Source organism: Tinamus guttatus, unplaced genomic scaffold (genome assembly GCF_059628265.1).
Source record: "Tinamus guttatus ecotype Peru unplaced genomic scaffold, ASM5962826v1 Tinamus_guttatus_pri_ptg000411l, whole genome shotgun sequence".
Taxonomy (NCBI): Eukaryota; Metazoa; Chordata; class Aves; order Tinamiformes; family Tinamidae; genus Tinamus; species Tinamus guttatus.
Genome location: NW_028288945.1, coordinates 547,163 through 565,533, shown reverse-complemented (window position 1 = coordinate 565,533; position 18,371 = coordinate 547,163). Strand labels below are relative to the sequence as shown.

The 18,371-nt window shown below is 34.7% G+C and overlaps 1 protein-coding gene across 2 annotated transcripts in view; it reads left to right on the top strand.

The window, feature by feature from the left end:
• FER (FER tyrosine kinase) overlaps positions 1–14,023 on the top strand; it is a 135,973-nt gene extending 121,950 nt beyond the window's left edge. For both annotated transcript variants that reach the window (XM_010224213.2, XM_088531372.1), the window contains 3 exons: positions 9,369–9,523; positions 13,059–13,181; positions 13,685–14,023. In XM_010224213.2, the coding sequence (XP_010222515.2) occupies positions 9,369–9,523; positions 13,059–13,181; positions 13,685–13,827 (421 nt within the window). In that variant the 3' untranslated portion in view covers positions 13,828–14,023. The remainder of the gene's footprint in view (positions 1–9,368; positions 9,524–13,058; positions 13,182–13,684) is intronic.
• The last annotated feature ends 4,348 nt before the right edge of the window (positions 14,024–18,371 follow it).

Genomic DNA, 18,371 nt, shown 5'->3' with positions numbered 1-18,371 from the left:
GTTGTGATTAAGAAAGGAAAAATAGTCTGATTAAAGGGCAATCCAATTGGAAAAAATTTGAAAATGGAAACTGAAAATTCTTTCACTTATTTGTATTTGTGTGGGTATTTATATCCATATAAACTTGTGTATATAAAGCAAACTTGAGACAAGTTATATAACACTGGCATTTAGACTTGAATGTCTTTCTCTTACGATACTAGTTGTCATGGTAGCTTTTCACAAATACTAACTATGTGTTATCAAAATAATTTGATACTTGTATTCTCTACAGGGAAAAAAGGGAATTTAATTTGTCCTGTCACCAGGTAATTGCTGTGTTTTTCCAAATCCTCTTTTCTAGCTGCTGCGTTGTGTCAGTTCATTTCCAGCACATGCTTACAGAAGGTATTTATCTCAAGAAATTATATCTTGTTTCTAGTAACACTTAATGAAGTACTTTTTCCTTTGCTGATAGGATAGGAAGTTTTACCTCACACCTTCAACTTCATTAGCTGTTTCATTATGTTGCAACCTCATCGTTTTCATACTTTTTCTTAGTGAATTGGACACTGGTTTCTACCTTGGGATTTGCTTTTATCTTTCAGTCCTACGACTACATCTAAGCAGTCTACTGTGTTTGATCTGCATTTCCAAATGGCATTTGCAGAACTTTAGTCCCACAGAATTTATGTCTGTATTGCAATGACTAATTCCATGCATCTTAAATTACAGCAGCTATAATAATGTTTCTATATATAAAATATTACATGTATTCAAGTTTAACCTTTCTCAGAGAAGAGAGATCCAGAAAAGCGAGCAAACCTATTCAGTGATTTTAAAAATGCAAACAAGTCTAGAGGGTAAAATTAAAAAGTAGAAGCAAGCACAAGAAACCCATCTTCAAATCTCTTGAGACTACATGGTTGCTGCATTGAGGAAAGGGTTTAGACATCAGTAGTAGCTGAAAGTGGTGGCAGGCCTTGCATCTGGAAAAGAAGAAAAAAAAAGTGGAATTACAGGTTTTAAATACTAGGGAAAGGGGAGGGGAGGGGTTTTCTGTAGCAAAATGAATCTATAAGAAAAGGCAAGTGCCTCATGTAAGTATATAAAACTGTACAGTCAACTGAACTCTCTAAATTTATCATTTATCAATTTATCATAAAAGCCAAATTTTACCTGGAGAGAAAAAAAAAGAAAAGCATTTTAAGTGCCATTTTCTATCTTGTTGTATGCAATAGTCCCAAATGGATCTCTAGCCTCTAGTAAACTTGTTATTTAAAAACTTGAATTTTAGTGTGTGAAATCTGTTTCGTTTGTTTGTTTGTTTGCTGTGTGTGATGAGATTCCATAAATGGCATGGAGTTCCAGGCAGCAAAGTTGCAACATCAGCTCACTCTTTTGAATGGAGAGAATGGATTTGGGCAGAGATGCCATAGATACAGACTTTGATGGAAATAATACCAACAGTGTAGGAATGATTAAAAAAAAATCCAATTTTGTAGGTTCAAAATGTCATAATAAATTCATCTATACCAATTTCTGTACATTGTTTTAATCATAAATAAACATATAGAGAAAATATATCTATATTTTGCTGTATGCTGCTGGCAGCTCATATACTAGGTAGGAAAATTAGAACCTGAGGCTTTTATGAGATGACGAGTGTGTGTGCATAGGACTAATTAAAAAGGTCATACAGTGTAAAATGAACAAATAATGCTGATTCAGAAAGCAAGTGCTTCTTGGGGTCGTTCCTGCTTTTACTGTTAGCTTGTTTTTGCTACTAGTGTAATCATACTTGAGAGTGTGGAAACACCAAAATGCTTACTTTCAATTCATAAAACATTGTGTTAGCTTATTTAGTCCATCTCTTTGAAACTGAACATTGTTTTCTGCACCTATTTTATGTTTTATGGTTTTGTTAAGTAAGTGCATTAAGAAAAGGGAATTTCTCTATTTTCCTAGGCAGCCTTCTCACAATCTAGTAGATAATCAAGTTTTGTTTTTCCATGCTCAATTTCACTCCATTACTTCTATTTATACATAGTCCCATCAGATCCATAATTATTTTGTTTCTATTTTGGATTTCTTTTTTTTTTTTTTCATTTTTTTTTTATTTCAGCATGATTGATGTGAAGTATTTGCATTTCACTGAATATCTGTATTTGGGTATACTTGTTCACAACTTCTGTTTTACAGGTTACATCTTTTTTTATTTCCGACACACATTTCTCCTCCTTTCATTCTTTTTCTTTAATTTTTTACCCTTACTGGTGTTTGCAGCAGTTCCTAATTTGATATCATCTGGAGATTTAATTAAATTGCTATTTAACTTTTCCTCCAGATCATTAGTGAAGCCGCTAAATGAAAACAGGCACCTTACACTTCAGTACATTATCATTTATTAAAATACTTTCTGTCATCTTTCAGACAGTTTTCAAATATATGACAGTTCACAAAATGATGCAGGAAGTTTAAGAGTTTAGCAAATGTTTAGCTTAACTTTGGGTAATCTGTTGAACTACCTTTGCCTACAGCAAGTGCTGTGTTAGATCGTTCAGGATCCTGTGCATCTACAGTGCAGTTTTGGAATGTTATTTTTGTGTAAATACTACGTAATATCAGCCAGATACAACAAATTCATAGTTCTGTAATAGGTATCTGGTAGTTGATGATACTCGTCTTTAAATTGCAAGTAAGAATGGGTTTTCTGCACCTCTGACAAGCATTTGAGTCCCCAGAGGTCAGGAAAGCGTTGCAAATCCACAGGCAACCAGCACAAGTGGGAATGCTTCAGAGGAGACAGGTAACATCAGAGACAGGGTGGCTTTGCCTTAAAATTGTGAAGGCTGGGTATTCCAGGTGAAGGAGAGCCTTTTAGCAGATGATTTAATGAAATTGTTTCACCTATGAAATTGGAAAAAAAAGATGGAGACTTCACTGGGTGAAAATCTTACAGTACTAATAACTCTTTAAACTCTTTAAATAACCGTTGACGCCTATGCTACAAAAACAATTGAATGTAAGCAAGTATGCTCAAAATTTACATTTACCTCAGAATATACCTTATTGTAGTTGTGTACCTGCTCATTAGTAACTGAACATTTTTCAGTCTATAAAAACATATAGTCCTGGTTCGAACGCCATACTTCATCAGAAATGACTGTACAAGGTTCCTATCTTGTTTCAAGTAGGTGTATGTGAAAGCACTTGCAATAATCAGCTACTGTAGATGAAATTTGAATTTTTTTGCACAAAAGTTCATCAAGATCTTTGTTATTAATGTGGCTGTATAGTTCAGCACAGCTGTCACTTCTTCAGAAAAAAAAATAGCAATAGGAAAGGACGTAGCATGAAAGTGTGTGGTGAGGTCACTGCACATAGCGGTTTCCTTTCACCACGCAGCACACAAAGCAGTTTGCTTTGTCCTGGTGAAACAAATGCATCCCATTCTGCACTTCTGCATGGGATGCTGTGACCTTCCATCATCCAGTTTTGTGATATCACAATCCACCACATGCTTAGCAAAGCACTTACATAAAGAAAGAAAATCAAGCAAAACAGTAAGAAATTCACCTCTTCAGCGGGTGGGGATAATAATACATGTATTGTCAGGGTCCAATACTCTCTGACCAATTCTTTTAGGTATTTAATATGTGGAGAATGCAATGGTTAATATAAAAGTGAATATAATAGTACTTTGAGGATATTTGATGTTACATTTAGCGGAGTGGTGGAGCAATATAATGAAATTAAAATACAAGGGTATACATTTAACAAAATACAGCAACTGCAATATACAGTTCAGTCACAATGCCAGTGTGATTGCCATTACCAATCACTAGAAAGGAGTATGTGAGTTGAAGCCAGCTCAGGCTGTCCTCTCTCCAAAATTTATTTGTTGTTTGTTCGGGATTTATACTCTCTTTTGGGCTGAGCCGCATGCGCACTTACCTCATGCTGGTCTGGCTCATCTCAGGTAGACTTTCTCATTCTTTTGATAAACTCGGGAAGAAGCAAGTAATGGCTATGGCTGCATATCTAAAGCAAAGGACCCTCCAGTCCATTCTGTGCTGAGATAGTCAGTTCTCTGCACTCTGTGCAGCAGGAGTTGCATGCTGCACTGTTCCTGTGGGGCACCTCACCCTCTTCGCCTTCTCCCATCACAGGGGTTATTGCTTGATCACCCATGTGTATTAGAATTTTGAATTAAGAACACAATGATGCTCAACTCTGTGTGTTTATGTCCTTAGACACTTTTCAAGTTTTTCAAATTTTAATACTTTCTTTTAGAGTGTCCAATGACCATATATCGTAGTTCTGTTGTTTTCTAGAATATGACGTTTATGACTGTTTACCAACTGATTTCTAGTCAGGCCAAGTTATAGTGCTTTTAAAAATGTCTAAGCCTGTTGATAGTTTTAATTTTCTTCTGCTTTCTTTGACCTGTATTGCATGCAAATTAAATCTTTTGGTTAATATTGTCTTAGTAACCCTAGTTCACAAGGATAGTTCACGAAGGTGCAATGTTTCATTTCGTGTGATGGCAATCTCACTATCATGAAAGTGAGAGTGAACAGTGCAATGTGGACCTTTATTGGAGTACAGGACAATGTTTTAGTCTTACAGGTGGAGAAAATAGAGGTTCTGTGTGGAAGTGTGATTTAACTTGTTCATTCACAGAAATTTTAACTGTTGAAAAACTTTAGATATAGCCTTTTAGATATAAGCCTAGTTTTCATGCTTGTGTTCAGTTACTGAAGACAGTCATTCTGAATATTTTTGTTTGTTTTGAACACTTTTTTGGTTGTTTTGGGGAAAAGAAAATCTTCAAGTCTTTCATCTGAAAATATCAAAATACTTTACAGGAGTAACTGATCCCTGTAAGCTGATCCTTTACAAGGATAACAGGGATCTGAGGTGAGGAAATTACTTACTTTATAGGTGGAAAACAAAACAGTGTTCAACAATATGGACAATAAGCAGAAGAACTTAGACCGTTCAAAAATCGCTGCTGCATCTAGCTTGGTTTGGCTCTAGTGTCATCTGTGAAAATGAGGATGGATATGAATTACGTGAGGAACTGAGACAAATGATTAGCATTACAGTTAATATTTTTCCATTATTATTCATTATGTCATAACTAGAATAATAAGAAGCAAGAAGTATAAACTATGAGACCAGCATAGATCATTAAAATTACCTGCTTTTGATTCTCTAGTATTTAGTTATCTAGTGTCCAGTTATCTATTACTATTTAGTAGTTAGGAATCTATCTACTAGAATTTAGTTAGTATTTAGTAATCTGTTATTAGACACTATTTTATATGTTCTTCACTCAGGAAAAAAAAAAGGCAGCATACGCTTAACACGAAGCTTTTGAAATAAATGTATTTTTATTTTATTAGACAACCAGCATTGGAATTTATCTAAAGTGGCTGAAAGAGTTGATATATTTGTAGACCACAAAAAAACCCAACAATTTTCATTTGTAGACTTGCCACCCTTTCTGTGATTGATTAATGCAGTATTTTGAATTAAATGTGCAAATAAAGTGTTCTGATCTTGTTCAGATTACTTGTGTTTTTCAGCTGAGTATGCTTCTTCAGTGAGACAGTCTGTCCTGGGGATTTTGTAACGTGAGGTTGTCTCTTTTTTTAAATAAATGGAATCTCATTCAAATACTGGTTGTTATTTGCTATGCAGTTCTTTCCAGGGCATTCTCAAATAAAAATTTGAGGTTTAACTCCTCACTGACATACCTTAGACTGGACAGTAGCAGCTCCAGCACAAAGAAATAGTCTCCACTACCTCTTCAATTTGCTGTTGGATTTTTAGCAGAAGTCATTAGAGCCGTCTGCTGTAGTGTCAGCAGTCCAATCTATATTAACAATATGCAACTCTTTGTGTTTGATAGAAGCTTTAGAATGGTGCATAAAAATGAGATTTCTGTTTTACATTTTAGTTTTACCTCTTTAGTAATTGGGCTAAGGGGCTTTTCCTTTTGTTTTTAATGTACTTATGAGCATCTATAAGCACGGCATCTAAAAGTAAAAATCAAAGCTTTTCTTTTACTAATGAACTTGATCTGTAAACTGCTTAGTATAATTTGTACTGTATAATAACTTATACAAGTACAAATACTTGTATAATGAGTATTTGCTGCTTTTGTGTGTTAGTGATAATATTGATTTTATGGAATTACTGCAGCAAATAGTAAATGCTATATGAAAAGAAGGGCAATGCCCCATACAGAGATAGGCAGCTAGTTCCATGCAGTTGTATCTTTGCTTCTTTAGGATGTTTACTTTAGGGAAAGTTAAGGAGAAGGCAGAGAAAGCAAACTATGTGTGACGAGTTATTACAAATATTTGTATAACTAGGATAGTTGTCGGTAATATTGACTCTTCACACGGTTTGTTCTATTCATCAGCTATATATATTTGGAAGTTCCTTTTGATTTTACTCAGTGATGTCGTGCCAGTTTTCTCTTGAACCCCATTGTGTTTCACACAGAAGGATAAGTTGCAAGGGTCTTCCCATAAGCCCTGTGACAGTTAAACCAATATTACTTTTAGGCTTTCTGCTTCTTGGTCATGCCACATGTAATAAAATATGCTTCTGCCTGAAGCTCTATGAGAGAGAAGAGAGCAAGAAATTTCACATTCTTCCTTATGTGAAGAAGGGAGGAATGTTTTTGTTTCTTAGTCCATGCAGCAGAACATCCTCCAGACCAAACGGAGCTGACAGGAGAGATATGCAGGAGACAGCAACTAAATCTTGAGGGATAGGCTAGTCCATACCAAAGGGATGGGAGAGGGAATGAGATAGTATGCAGATTTTAGGGAGTATACAGGGATATTCTGCTGTGAAATACTGACAGATTCTTTTTATCAGTAGCCAGTAGAACTTTATATTGATATATAAGGATGTTTTCAAAATGATATTAGAATCCTGCCAACTGGGATAAAATTAAAGCTGTTATTTGTTTAAAGCAAAGGAGGTGGTGTTTTTGAAACCCTTTTATCAAATGCTAGCTACCAGTTCTCTAATGAATCACAGTGGCCAAAATGTACTTTTGGCCAGTTTTCTTGTATCGAAACTTAAAAGTACCAAGATCCTCTATAAGAAAATATATCAATAGCATCAGTGTATTGCTAGATCAGAAGACAGAGATGAGAAGAAGCAGTAAATGAACTGTTTGGAAAACACTGAAAAATCAAGTAACATGCTCAAAGTAAAAAAGAAAATCATGAGAAAGATATAAATGTCAGTGTAATGTCTTTTTTTAGTTTGTTAACATATAAGTAGGGAAAAATCTGGACAATTCAACAGGAAATGCTGAGAATACGATACAGAGTTAAAATCACAGGGGAATTACTAACAAGAAACCTGACCTGCACAGCATCTGTAAGCAGCTTGAGCAATTAACATAATAAATGTTAAAAGAACAGACAATCTGGAGAAATTCCAAGTAAGAAAATAGGGAGAAAAGAAAAACCTGGAAAATTCACTTACCACAAGATGTAGTTACAACATGTGAATTGGTTGATGCTGGAAAACCACTTCACCCTCAATAGCAGGGGGCTATTAAATTTACACAGTAACAAAATTTTAGGTTGAGTTTTGGCATGATTTTAAAGGGCACTGGATTTGTTCAATGTTCCTGGTTCAAAATCCTGAAGCAGAAAACTAAGTGCACTAAGGGGAAATTCAAAAGCCAATTAAAAACTCTATGACTAAAATTAACGGAAAAGAGAAAGAAATGTTCGGACGTAAAATGTTTTCCAAATAAGCAGGAGAAAAAGTAAACTTGATGCATGAGAAAAGAAGAGTAAATCTGTTCAAATCAGAAGTGAACATAGCAAGTCCTCAATAGACTTTATTAACAGAAATGACAGATTAAAAATAATCTGTATTATTATATATTTAGAAGGGTGGATGCTTTACCTGAAAGCAAAAACAATACTTAAGATTAATGACCTGGACTACTATATTTGATATACTAATTGTATCTTTATTAGTAAATTGTGTTGTCTCTTGTCTTGCAATGCGTCCTCTTCTATCTCAGTGTTAACAGCTGTGCACTCACTATTTCTTAAATCTGTATTGATACTCCGTGATGAAAGATGGTGATAAAAGTTCTCATGTGTCTGCTAGACAGGTAACTGAGACAAAAAGAAAGAGGAAACAACTTGCCCATAAATATGGATGGTGGACCTGACTGTTGTGTCTACCTGCAGGAGAGGCAGGTTGTTACCTGGTCCCTGGCACTCCTGGTGCTTGCGTGGAGGGTGGCAGCTGGAAAAGCACAGCTCAGTGACCTGCTGCCAGCTCGTAAAGTAGCTGTAAAACACAGTTTCCTGGAGCAGAAATATTGTGTGCCTTTGGTCTTCCAAAGGACTTTGTGCTGATTCATGTGCTCCCAGAAAATAGTGTGATAATGTTAATCAGCTTTCTCAAATACTGGTTTTATTTCCATGGAATACATTTGAAGAATTTCTGGTAATGATAAAACCTGCCTCATTTAGATTACTCTGAAAGAAATAGAGAACTAGCGCAAATGTTAGATGAACTGTGCATAATCATTACATATAAGGGTCATGCTACATACTTTCTAGCATATTTTCCTTTATCAAATTGACTAGATTTGAGGAATAAATCTGTGACAGCTCAGTATGTATTTCCTTCTTAATTAGAACATTTTTAAATACTAGATAGGCTGAGGTCCATGATTTTAATTGGCTCTATAAATTTTCTTTCACAATCTACCTCTTATGACTTTTTCAATTCCCTGTGTGCACCTGGCATAACATCCAGACTGTACTGAGCAGTTGAAAATGTTTAAAATGTTACTAATTTAATATGGTTGAAACTTCAGGGTTGAATTCCAGAAAACTCCTTGGTAACACATTTTACAAACGTGGGTATAAGTGATGACATTTTGCTTTTGCTGGACAATACAACAAGTTAATGTAAAACTACATACTTTAATGTACTATTTTAAATATTTGCATATTTTTTCAGCTGGAAACTCTGATTTCAGACTTGTTTTTCTCAACCTCTTTCACAGTTAGAGGAACATACTTCTTCGATATGCATTAAATCCAATATCTTAATCTGTAAATTTACTTCTGTGACCTCAATGGGCAATAAAGCCAGAGTAAATTGTTGCCTTGCATCTGCTTATTTCAGTAGATGCTTATTTTATGTATTTAGTATGTACAAACATTTCCTACATTTTCACATAGTTGCTTTTAATGGTAAATTCAGCTATGATAGAAAAAATTTAGGAAGCTGCTTCAGACTTGCCTTCACATTTTAAATGGCTTTTAGTAATTTTGAATCTATAAAAATATGGGTGCTTATTTCTTGTTTTTACTTAGAGACCTGGCTGCAAGAAACTGTTTGGTCGGTGAAAGCAACATTTTGAAAATAAGTGATTTTGGAATGTCTCGTCAGGAAGATGATGGAGTATATTCATCTTCAGGCTTAAAGCAGATTCCTATCAAATGGACTGCTCCAGAAGCTCTCAACTATGGTAAGAATAGTCCTTTATCTTCTTGTCAAAAAACTATACAATGTAAGATGCAGGGAATTACACCGGGAACAGTACTGGAGCATATATTCTTTTTTGTGTCCTGCTCAGAACAACAAATGTTTAAAAAAACTTGAATAAGGCTGAAATACTAAACTGTATAAAGTACTATTTTCTCTTCAAACAGAACAAAGCAGCAACATCAAACCTGTTACTGATTTAACAATAAAATAATGCTTTAGTTAGGCTGCTGACCCACTGTAGTTGACTACCTAGTCAGTCACCAAAATCATAATCATTAGCAAGATGAATAGCAAGTTCTGCATACTTGTGGCAGTAATCTAGTATTTTTTTTTAAAGGGTAAAAAAAAATATTCTAGAACATTCAATTAGAGAAACCATGGCATGACAGAAAAATAAGGTCACTGATTTTTTTTAAACAGCAGCTGTTCTTAACTTGTGTTTTTCTATATTGCTCTTCTATTGTCCTGGAGGTGTGAGGGGAAAGTTCTGTTATTTTAGATTTAAGGAATTGGTCCGCACAATGTGAGTAGTGGCTTCCGAACAAAAATAGAAGCTTCCAGATTTTGCTTTTTAGTTGGTAGGTGAAACCTAAGAAATACAGTAAAGTAAGGTGTGAAGAAGGAACATAGAAGGAGCATGAATGTCATGTATTGAATACAGTTATCTCAAGCAACTCTTCATTTCTTAAAAAAGTGTTTACATCTTTGTTTTAATTTTCTTTAAATATTCCTCCCAACCTTAAATGCTTTTATTTAGAGCCATATGAAAATCATAGCATTTGACTTATGTTTAGTAGAAAAAAAGGCTTATGTTCATTAGCACTTCTGCAGCAGTTAATGCCATAATGCAATAATGCAAACGCTTCCTTTGGAAAGCTAGTAATAAATGCATCTCGAGTGACTGACCTGATATTACTCTAAGAGCTACTAATGTTGATAATATTCACATTCATATATTTTGTATGTGTTATTTTTATATATATATATATATATATATTTGATATATAATGATATATAATCCACTTTTCAACACCATATGAAGCCCAATGGAAACTGGCTTTTGTGACACCATTTTTTTTATTTATTTTGACTTTAGCTTTTTCGAATGTCTTTACAGGAGAGGGAACATTTTATTCGGTGTTTCCTAAGATGCATCCATACTCAGCCAGCTTTTAAGTGACCTTTTGCAGTGTTTAGAAAATAACCTGAAATATTTGTTAATGTGTTTAGCAGTTTAATATTTAGCTTTAACTATGTTTTGCAAGGTTTCCTGGTTATTTTTGATGGAGTATTCTGTTTTCACTACCTTGAAAAGAACAAGTAAAAATAACTGGTTTGCATTTTACCATCGTAATTATACAGTCATAAGTAATTTGTGTGGGTAAGGTTCAAAGTAGTTAAGGATACTAGAATGAGACAGATTTAAATTGCAGCATTTTAAAATCAGATGACAACCACTGTATATATCAGTTCTTAATAGCAAAATTTAAGTGTTATGGGAAAGTTAGTGATGGAGTCATTTGGCTATTACATGAATGATACAGTCTGTAAAGTCAAGGTTCCTTATTAAATCACTTTTGGATTTACTTCGTATAACAAATTAATAGCAGTATTCACACAAAAAAAAAGACAAAATATAGGTTGAGAATTACAGGAAACAGATTAAAACAAATGGTTATGGAGTTGTGTATGAAGTCAGGAATAAAACCCTGATGCTATCTGAGTTTATGGAAAACTTACACTGTAGTTCAATTCATAGTGTCCAATGCCACTTCATTGCAGTATTTTTCTTTGGAGCTATATTTGGAGCTTTGGAAGTGATTCCAATCACTCCCAGCAAATGAAGAAACTATTTTAAAAGCACCTCCTTAAATTGCATACTTATGCTAAGGTATGGGGTAGTTTTGTTTCCTCTTCTCTTTATACTAAAATACACATTTTTCAATGCATATGTTTTTCTAGTACTTTTTTTCAATTCTTTGTAGCATTAGTAAATTATTGTATTTATTTATGAAAGACCGTGCCCTTTTTTGCCTAGATATTATCATCCTGGGAAATATAATTGACTGAGCAGAACTTGTTCTTTCTTTTAAACAAAACTAATCACTTCATCTTGTATCTACTGAATAACTTTAATGAAAAATGTTAATTTACTGGATACTAAATTCTGAAGAGTTGATGTATAGACAAGAAAACTAATCTTACTGCACACGGCATAGTGAATGTCAGTAATTACTGTCTGCTAGGCATGAAAGTTAATGCAGCACAGCTGGAAATTGTATTTAGTTTAAGAGCAAACTGAACTTTCTGACGTCAGAACAGTTGTCATAGTAGCAAATGTCACAAACCTACATGTATTATTCTTTTCTCTATCCTAAGTGAAGAATACTGGTCTTTCAGTCGTTAGCTGAGAATCTGTCACAAGCAAGAGGATTATAGGGCCATTCTGGAAATGCAGGAGAAGGAGGGGCAAGTAACAGAAGCTGGCCAGTTGGTTTGTTTAATGCTCTGTGTTGAACAAACAACACATGTGAAAGAACATATGTTTATTGAAAGAACATGTACAAACACTTAAAGAATATAACAGAATGTAACAAGAAATACAACTGTGAAAAATGCTAAAAGAAATGTAGAAAATGGATTTTTAAGGTAATATTTTCACAGCCTCTGCTGCAAAAGACAACAAGCTGTCACTTCCAGATACAGTGTGCTTAATGTGAATCCAGTCGGAGATAATAGGAGTATGTCCTGCCAAGAGCTGTCCTTTCATCCTAGTAAGAGACTTTTGTTCTGCAATGAGTTTTGGAAATCAGTTATCTTCATTCTGCCATCAACCAGAAACATATCTGGATAACAGAACCATTAGACCAGGTTTTTTGTTTAAACTGATTGGTCCTGTCACTTCAAGGTACAAGTTAAACAGCAGTTGAAGCAGCTATAAAACTACCATTTTATTTTCAGAGTGTAGCTTCTCAGGATAAGATGCTGTCTTTGAAATTAACTCCATTGCTTTTGGCTGCTCTGAGAACACTAATTGCCCAGCTATATTGAGTAACTGGAAAAGGTGTTTTTTTTTAAAAAAAAGGCTCTTCAAAATTGCAGTAGCAACTGTAAACTAGAAAGCAAAAAAAAAGTTGACTTTTTTGTCCTTTTATATTAGAACAAAAATATTTTTGGACATCACCGTCAAAGAAATTCTTGTCTTGCATGGAAAATAACCAACTTGGTGAGATACTAAGCCATGTACCACTTTTCGTAACAAGTCTGTGTGCAAATTGCAGAACTGTGTAACCTTATTTTATTCCAAAGTATTAAGTTAATCTAGGTTTGTCATTTGAAATATAGGAGACTCTAATATCCAAAGAACGTTCATTAGGAGCTACAGCTTTCTTTTCTTTAAAGCCTGACAAAATAATACCTCTTCAAAAAAATTGTGTCCATAATTATCTAAAACATGAATTACTCTAAGAAAAAGATCTGTAAGTCAAATCTTTGTTTCTCTGTCTTTTCCTTAGGGAGATACACATCTGAGAGTGATGTGTGGAGCTTTGGCATCCTTTTGTGGGAGACCTTCAGTCTAGGAGTGTGCCCGTACCCTGGAATGACCAACCAACAAGCACGAGAACAAGTGGAAAAAGGTACCTATTTGCAGGAAGCAAAACAGATGCTGTACAGATCCATAGGAATGTATGTTGGTACATACAGTATAAAAATAACAAAGTAATAATATAAAGTTTATCTAGCAGCTTCAGCAAAAATGTTAGACTATTACTAGGTCTTGCTTTCTGGAAGGAGTAATGTGGTTTGTTCATTACTGGTTTTCCGAGTACACAAAAAGAAGGGGACAGAAACAAAACTTTTATGGGTAGTTACATTCTCATACTCAGAAAATAAATCTAAGCATGATGCTGCCCTTAGAGATGAGACAAGTATATGGGGAATTTATCATAGCTAACTTAAATGTTGTTGGTAGCTGAGCTTAGATTAGTCAGCTCAAATTGAAGACTTTGTTCTTATTAGAGGCATGGAGAATTTACACTCAAGTTTCTTTTTTATGCAGTGATCTTGAACTTTCCCAATTTCTTTTTAGATTTGTTAATATGTATAATTTTTCAACACTAAACATTTTTCCCTTTACCAGGATATCGAATGTCAGCACCACAAAAGTGTCCAGAAGAAATATATAAAATAATGCAGAGGTGCTGGGACTACAAACCTGAAAACCGGCCAAAATTCAGTGAGATCCAGAAAGAGCTATCTTCGGTCAAAAAGAAAGTGACATAGTGATAAATTAGTGAGAAACTCAATCTGCGGGACTTTATTTTCCAGTGAAGTAATTTTTTCCCCACAAACACTATGCGTTTATACGACATTACTTGCAATATTCTTCTAGGGTTACTTTAAAATTAACTGTTTTTTATATGCAAGTGTATCACCTTGAATGAAGTCTACACCTGCATTAAAGACATATTCTGCCAAATGCTATGTATTCAGTCACAGTAATATTGTCATTTAGGATACATGTAAATAGAAAAGCACATACTATAGAATTAAGGAACTGTGGCTTCTATCTATTTTACAGCAAGTAACTGTTAGTGACATTTTTCAGAGGTTTTCTATTTCATAATGTGTTCTTGTTCTGTCCCAGCTATCAGTGTCAATGGCACTCTGACTGTGTCATACATGATGGCCTTAAAAATGAAAACAGATTTTAACAAGTATTTTTTCTTGAAACTCTTGTATGTTTTAAATTCTTTCTGCAACTGAACAGTATTTTTAAATGATACTTGCTTTTAAGCAGTTAAGATTCTGGGTGCATGATTTGAAGTTAAGATTTCAGATACAAATGTATTTACTAAACAGTGAAATCTAGAATTTTCTCTTGTAGAAAACGGATTTACATCTGCATTTCTTACCATATTACAGTAAATACTTCTGACTTTGGATATGATTTATTTAAACTACTGCCTTTTTTTTTCCTGTGAAGCCACCAGAATTCAGTAATTTGTCTCCTTTGCAATGACCTCTGTTTATTTAAGAAACAAAAAAGCCAAAATCAAGTGTGACTCCACGTACATTGTTAGAAAATGCTGCAAATCACCTGCCCTCCAAAGAATTAGTAAAAGCAGTTGGTGCACACATGTAGAAAAAGCCAACAACAAGGAGGTTTGCTAATGTTCGCAGCATGTAGTAGATAACTGATTATACAATGTGAATTGTTGATTTCCTTTTGATGCTGTTTTTCTTTTCCTTCAGTTTATTATGGTTCTCAGTATGCAGCTGGAGTCTGTAGAAGTATAGGCAAGCCAAAATGCATTCCATGCATTGTGTCCAAAGAAAAGCTTACTTCTCTATAGCATATGAAAATTGTTCACAAAACCAAAATAAGAAAGTATGTCTTAAGCCTCTGGCCGGCTGAACAAGGCAGAATAAAAACATTAACCTTTTAACTTTCCTAAATCGTTACAATCAGATTTCAAAACACTAGGGAGAAGAGAGCTATAAATGCCACCAGGAAGGAAAAAGCTTGTACAGAATTAACATTTCTCCAGACAGAATAAAGACTCAGCAGTCAGAAGAGGAAAGGCACGATTTGTTAGTGTGGCTCATGGTCTTGTTTGCAATGGGGAGTATTTTCTAGGGCCCTGCACAGAGACAGGAACAAGTTACAGAGTTACTCTGGTCTGAGTTCCAGAGTTAAGGTGCTTAAACTTTCTCTAGGAGTTAGCTAAAAGTTATCAGGTCAAGGGAAGTCAGTTGCTGCTCGTGCAAGTATGAAACAGGAAACTGAAAGTAAAGCAGCATCTGCAGCATTTCTTAGCCCTATTTCACTGGGAAAGGGGAACTGCGATGTAGCAAAGTATGTGACTACTTTGCATTTCACCTACTGTTAAAGTGACTTTTCTATTGTCCACAGCATTGTTGCTCTTTAAAGTATGTTTGTGGTAGTGAGGGGTAATGTTTAAGGGCTATATGTGACCAAAATATGTGTAGTCTAGAAGAGTTTGTCTGTTATATTGAGGTTAGTGTCCAAATAAAGCAGCAAATAAACATGCTGGAGCACATCACCTTCATTTGAGGTGGAACTGTTCACAGCCAAGTACAGGGAATAGTGAACGCTTCTTGCCTTCTAAGTGGATTTTTTTTTTTTTTTTTTTGGAGCTAAGGAAGGAAATACATAGACATGAAAGCCTAGCACTTGAAAATTTTAGTGGCATAAATTTAGATTTCCTTTTAAGCATGTTGGACATACCTTCTACGGTACTTAGTAGCCCAAAGATAAGTTTCAGAGAGCAATGGGAAACTTTTTGTCAGATTGTATGCTTTTAAATATTGCACAAAACTTGTGCCTTAGTATGGTAACATAAATGCAAGTGTACTAAGATTCAAGGAACATGCAACAACATTTTGAAAAATCCAACTTCCAAATCCAAGAACCATCCAACTACCAGTCCTTATCTATGCACCACTAAAGTCTGTAAGGACAACAGTGTCTTCTCATGTCAACGTTCTTTGAAGAATCATTATTCTTTTTGTATGATAAGAGATTATTTATGTTAGCAAAAAGATACTGTTTATTTGTCTTAAATTATCTGGACATCCTGACTTTCACATACAGATAAAAACTGTACTAATGTTTTACTCTGAAATAGTTAATGTCTGTCATTCATATATTACATCTACTTAAAATGAAAGGCTTTTAAAACATGGGGTATCTAGAGCAACAGTAAAATATTATTATTATTCCTGAAGTACGCATCAGTTTAGTTCAAAAATAACAGCTCCCTGGGAGGTGACCAGACTAGGTTTATAGGTATAGTAAATTTAAACACAGGTACAAGTCTCCCAGAATATTTAACTTATTTTCTGATTGATTTGGCAGTCCAGGTGGCATAACTTGCTTGTCATGTCTCAGCAGTAATTACTGTAATTATACACTTTAGGAAGTGGAATCTATGCCAAGTATACCTATAGATACGCGTTTTTAAGTTTTGTAAACATAACGCAGGGAAGTTCACAAAGAAAACTGCCATATGATGAAATGTAAAAGCTATACATGCTATTCAGGAATCAGAGCTGCCATATCACCTCTTGTGGACTTTTTAATGACAGTGCAGGACTTTGTTCAAACCTGGAAACTGGTTTTGGCCTGTTTAATCTGTATTTTGTGTATTCTAAGGCAGTTGCAAAGAAAGTAGACTAGGTCTCTTTTGCAAGGTCAGTGTTTCAAGTAGATTCTTGCATCAGTGTTGTACCAGCCAGGGGAAATCCAAAGGACTGCAAAAGTCTTTAGGCTGTTAAATGACTCTGAGCACTGGAAGGGTCAGTTAGGAACGCCAAGAGATTATCTGTTAATTTCATCTTTTTCAAGAAATTTACTGTTTAAGGAAACATTAGTTTATTCCTACTTTTTTTTTGGCACATGTCTGACTGCCTTTTATGCTTGCTCAGATGTTACAGCACATCTCTAAAAATTCCTCCAAAATTACGGTTTCATTATGCCCTCTCTATTGTGAAGTCATTGTCAAAAAAAAAAAAAAAAAAAAAAAAAAAGAAAAGTTTCCTGTCCGAAACTGAAAGCTTTGAAACTGTCCTCCCTGCCCAAGAAAATTTTCTGAGATGCCTTGTTGCAAAAACACTGACAACAGTGACTAATTGCAAGGCTTGTTTCCAGTATTCTTAGTGTCACATCCTCTAAATGGCAGTGCAGTTTGCAACTATGCAGCATTTGGAGAGAAGTTAACATCTAAATAATGTCATCATATATGATGTTCAAGAGGAGCAGTTACGAAAATAAGTGGTTGTGATAAGTACTGATAACTTAATATAAAAATAAAAGAAAAGGGACAAGGCTAAATGTTTTTAGGCACATTTTTATAACAAAAGATAAAATACTTTGCTATTAAAATAAGAGTTAACTAATTAATTATTTTTCCTGAAGCACAGGAGGACATGTGGTAATGCTGGAAGCATTCTTGCTAGGGAAATCAAAATACTACAGAAGGAAGAATACCTCCTCTACCAAGGTGTATTTTCAAAAATTTTATTCACGCAGTAATTCACTTTCAACACTATAGGGATTTAATTAGTAATTAGAAGCAGCAGTGGAAGTCAACTGTTCCTTAGCTTCAAAATGACCATCACAAAGATTGAGCTAGTGAATTTGGAACATAGGCACTATTAAGAGTTGTACTTTTCATCTGCAAAGTGGCTGTAATAAATATGGAGTCCTTAAATCCTCCACTGTACAAGAAAAATAGGCCAACATCAGAAACCTGTCAAGTCTCTGTAAGAGTAATAAAAGAATACTATTTCTGATTTAGAGGTCACTTTCTTATTCTGGGAGTGCCCCACCATAGGTTTTCTTCCTAAAAGCCAAGGAAAAGTTTTAAAAGCTGAAAATTGCAAGTGAAAGCAAGGATCCTTTCTTACATCATATTTTGAACTGTGTCTTTTTCAAAGCTGGGGAGGCATTTGTGCTTTCCAGCTGTACACACTTTTCAGCACTGCATATTAATGGGTTATTAGCACCCAGCTTCACTTTCAGACCAAGGAAGAGAAGAGCCTTTCAAAAGACAGTAAGTTCTGACTAATAACTCTTACAATTCTTTGAAATCCCGAGTTCAGGAATTGCATTCATTATGTTTATTGTACTAGACATCGTATAGTGATATTAGTTACATTACTAATTGTTGGCTTTTTGAGAGCAATACAGGTTAGTGCTAAATATTAGATGATTCTCAGTCACTGCGCAGCACCAAACTTGTTAATCCTCCAGAAAACATTTCTTTCCGTGAAAAAGTAATCCATGTTTTTGACAGCACTGT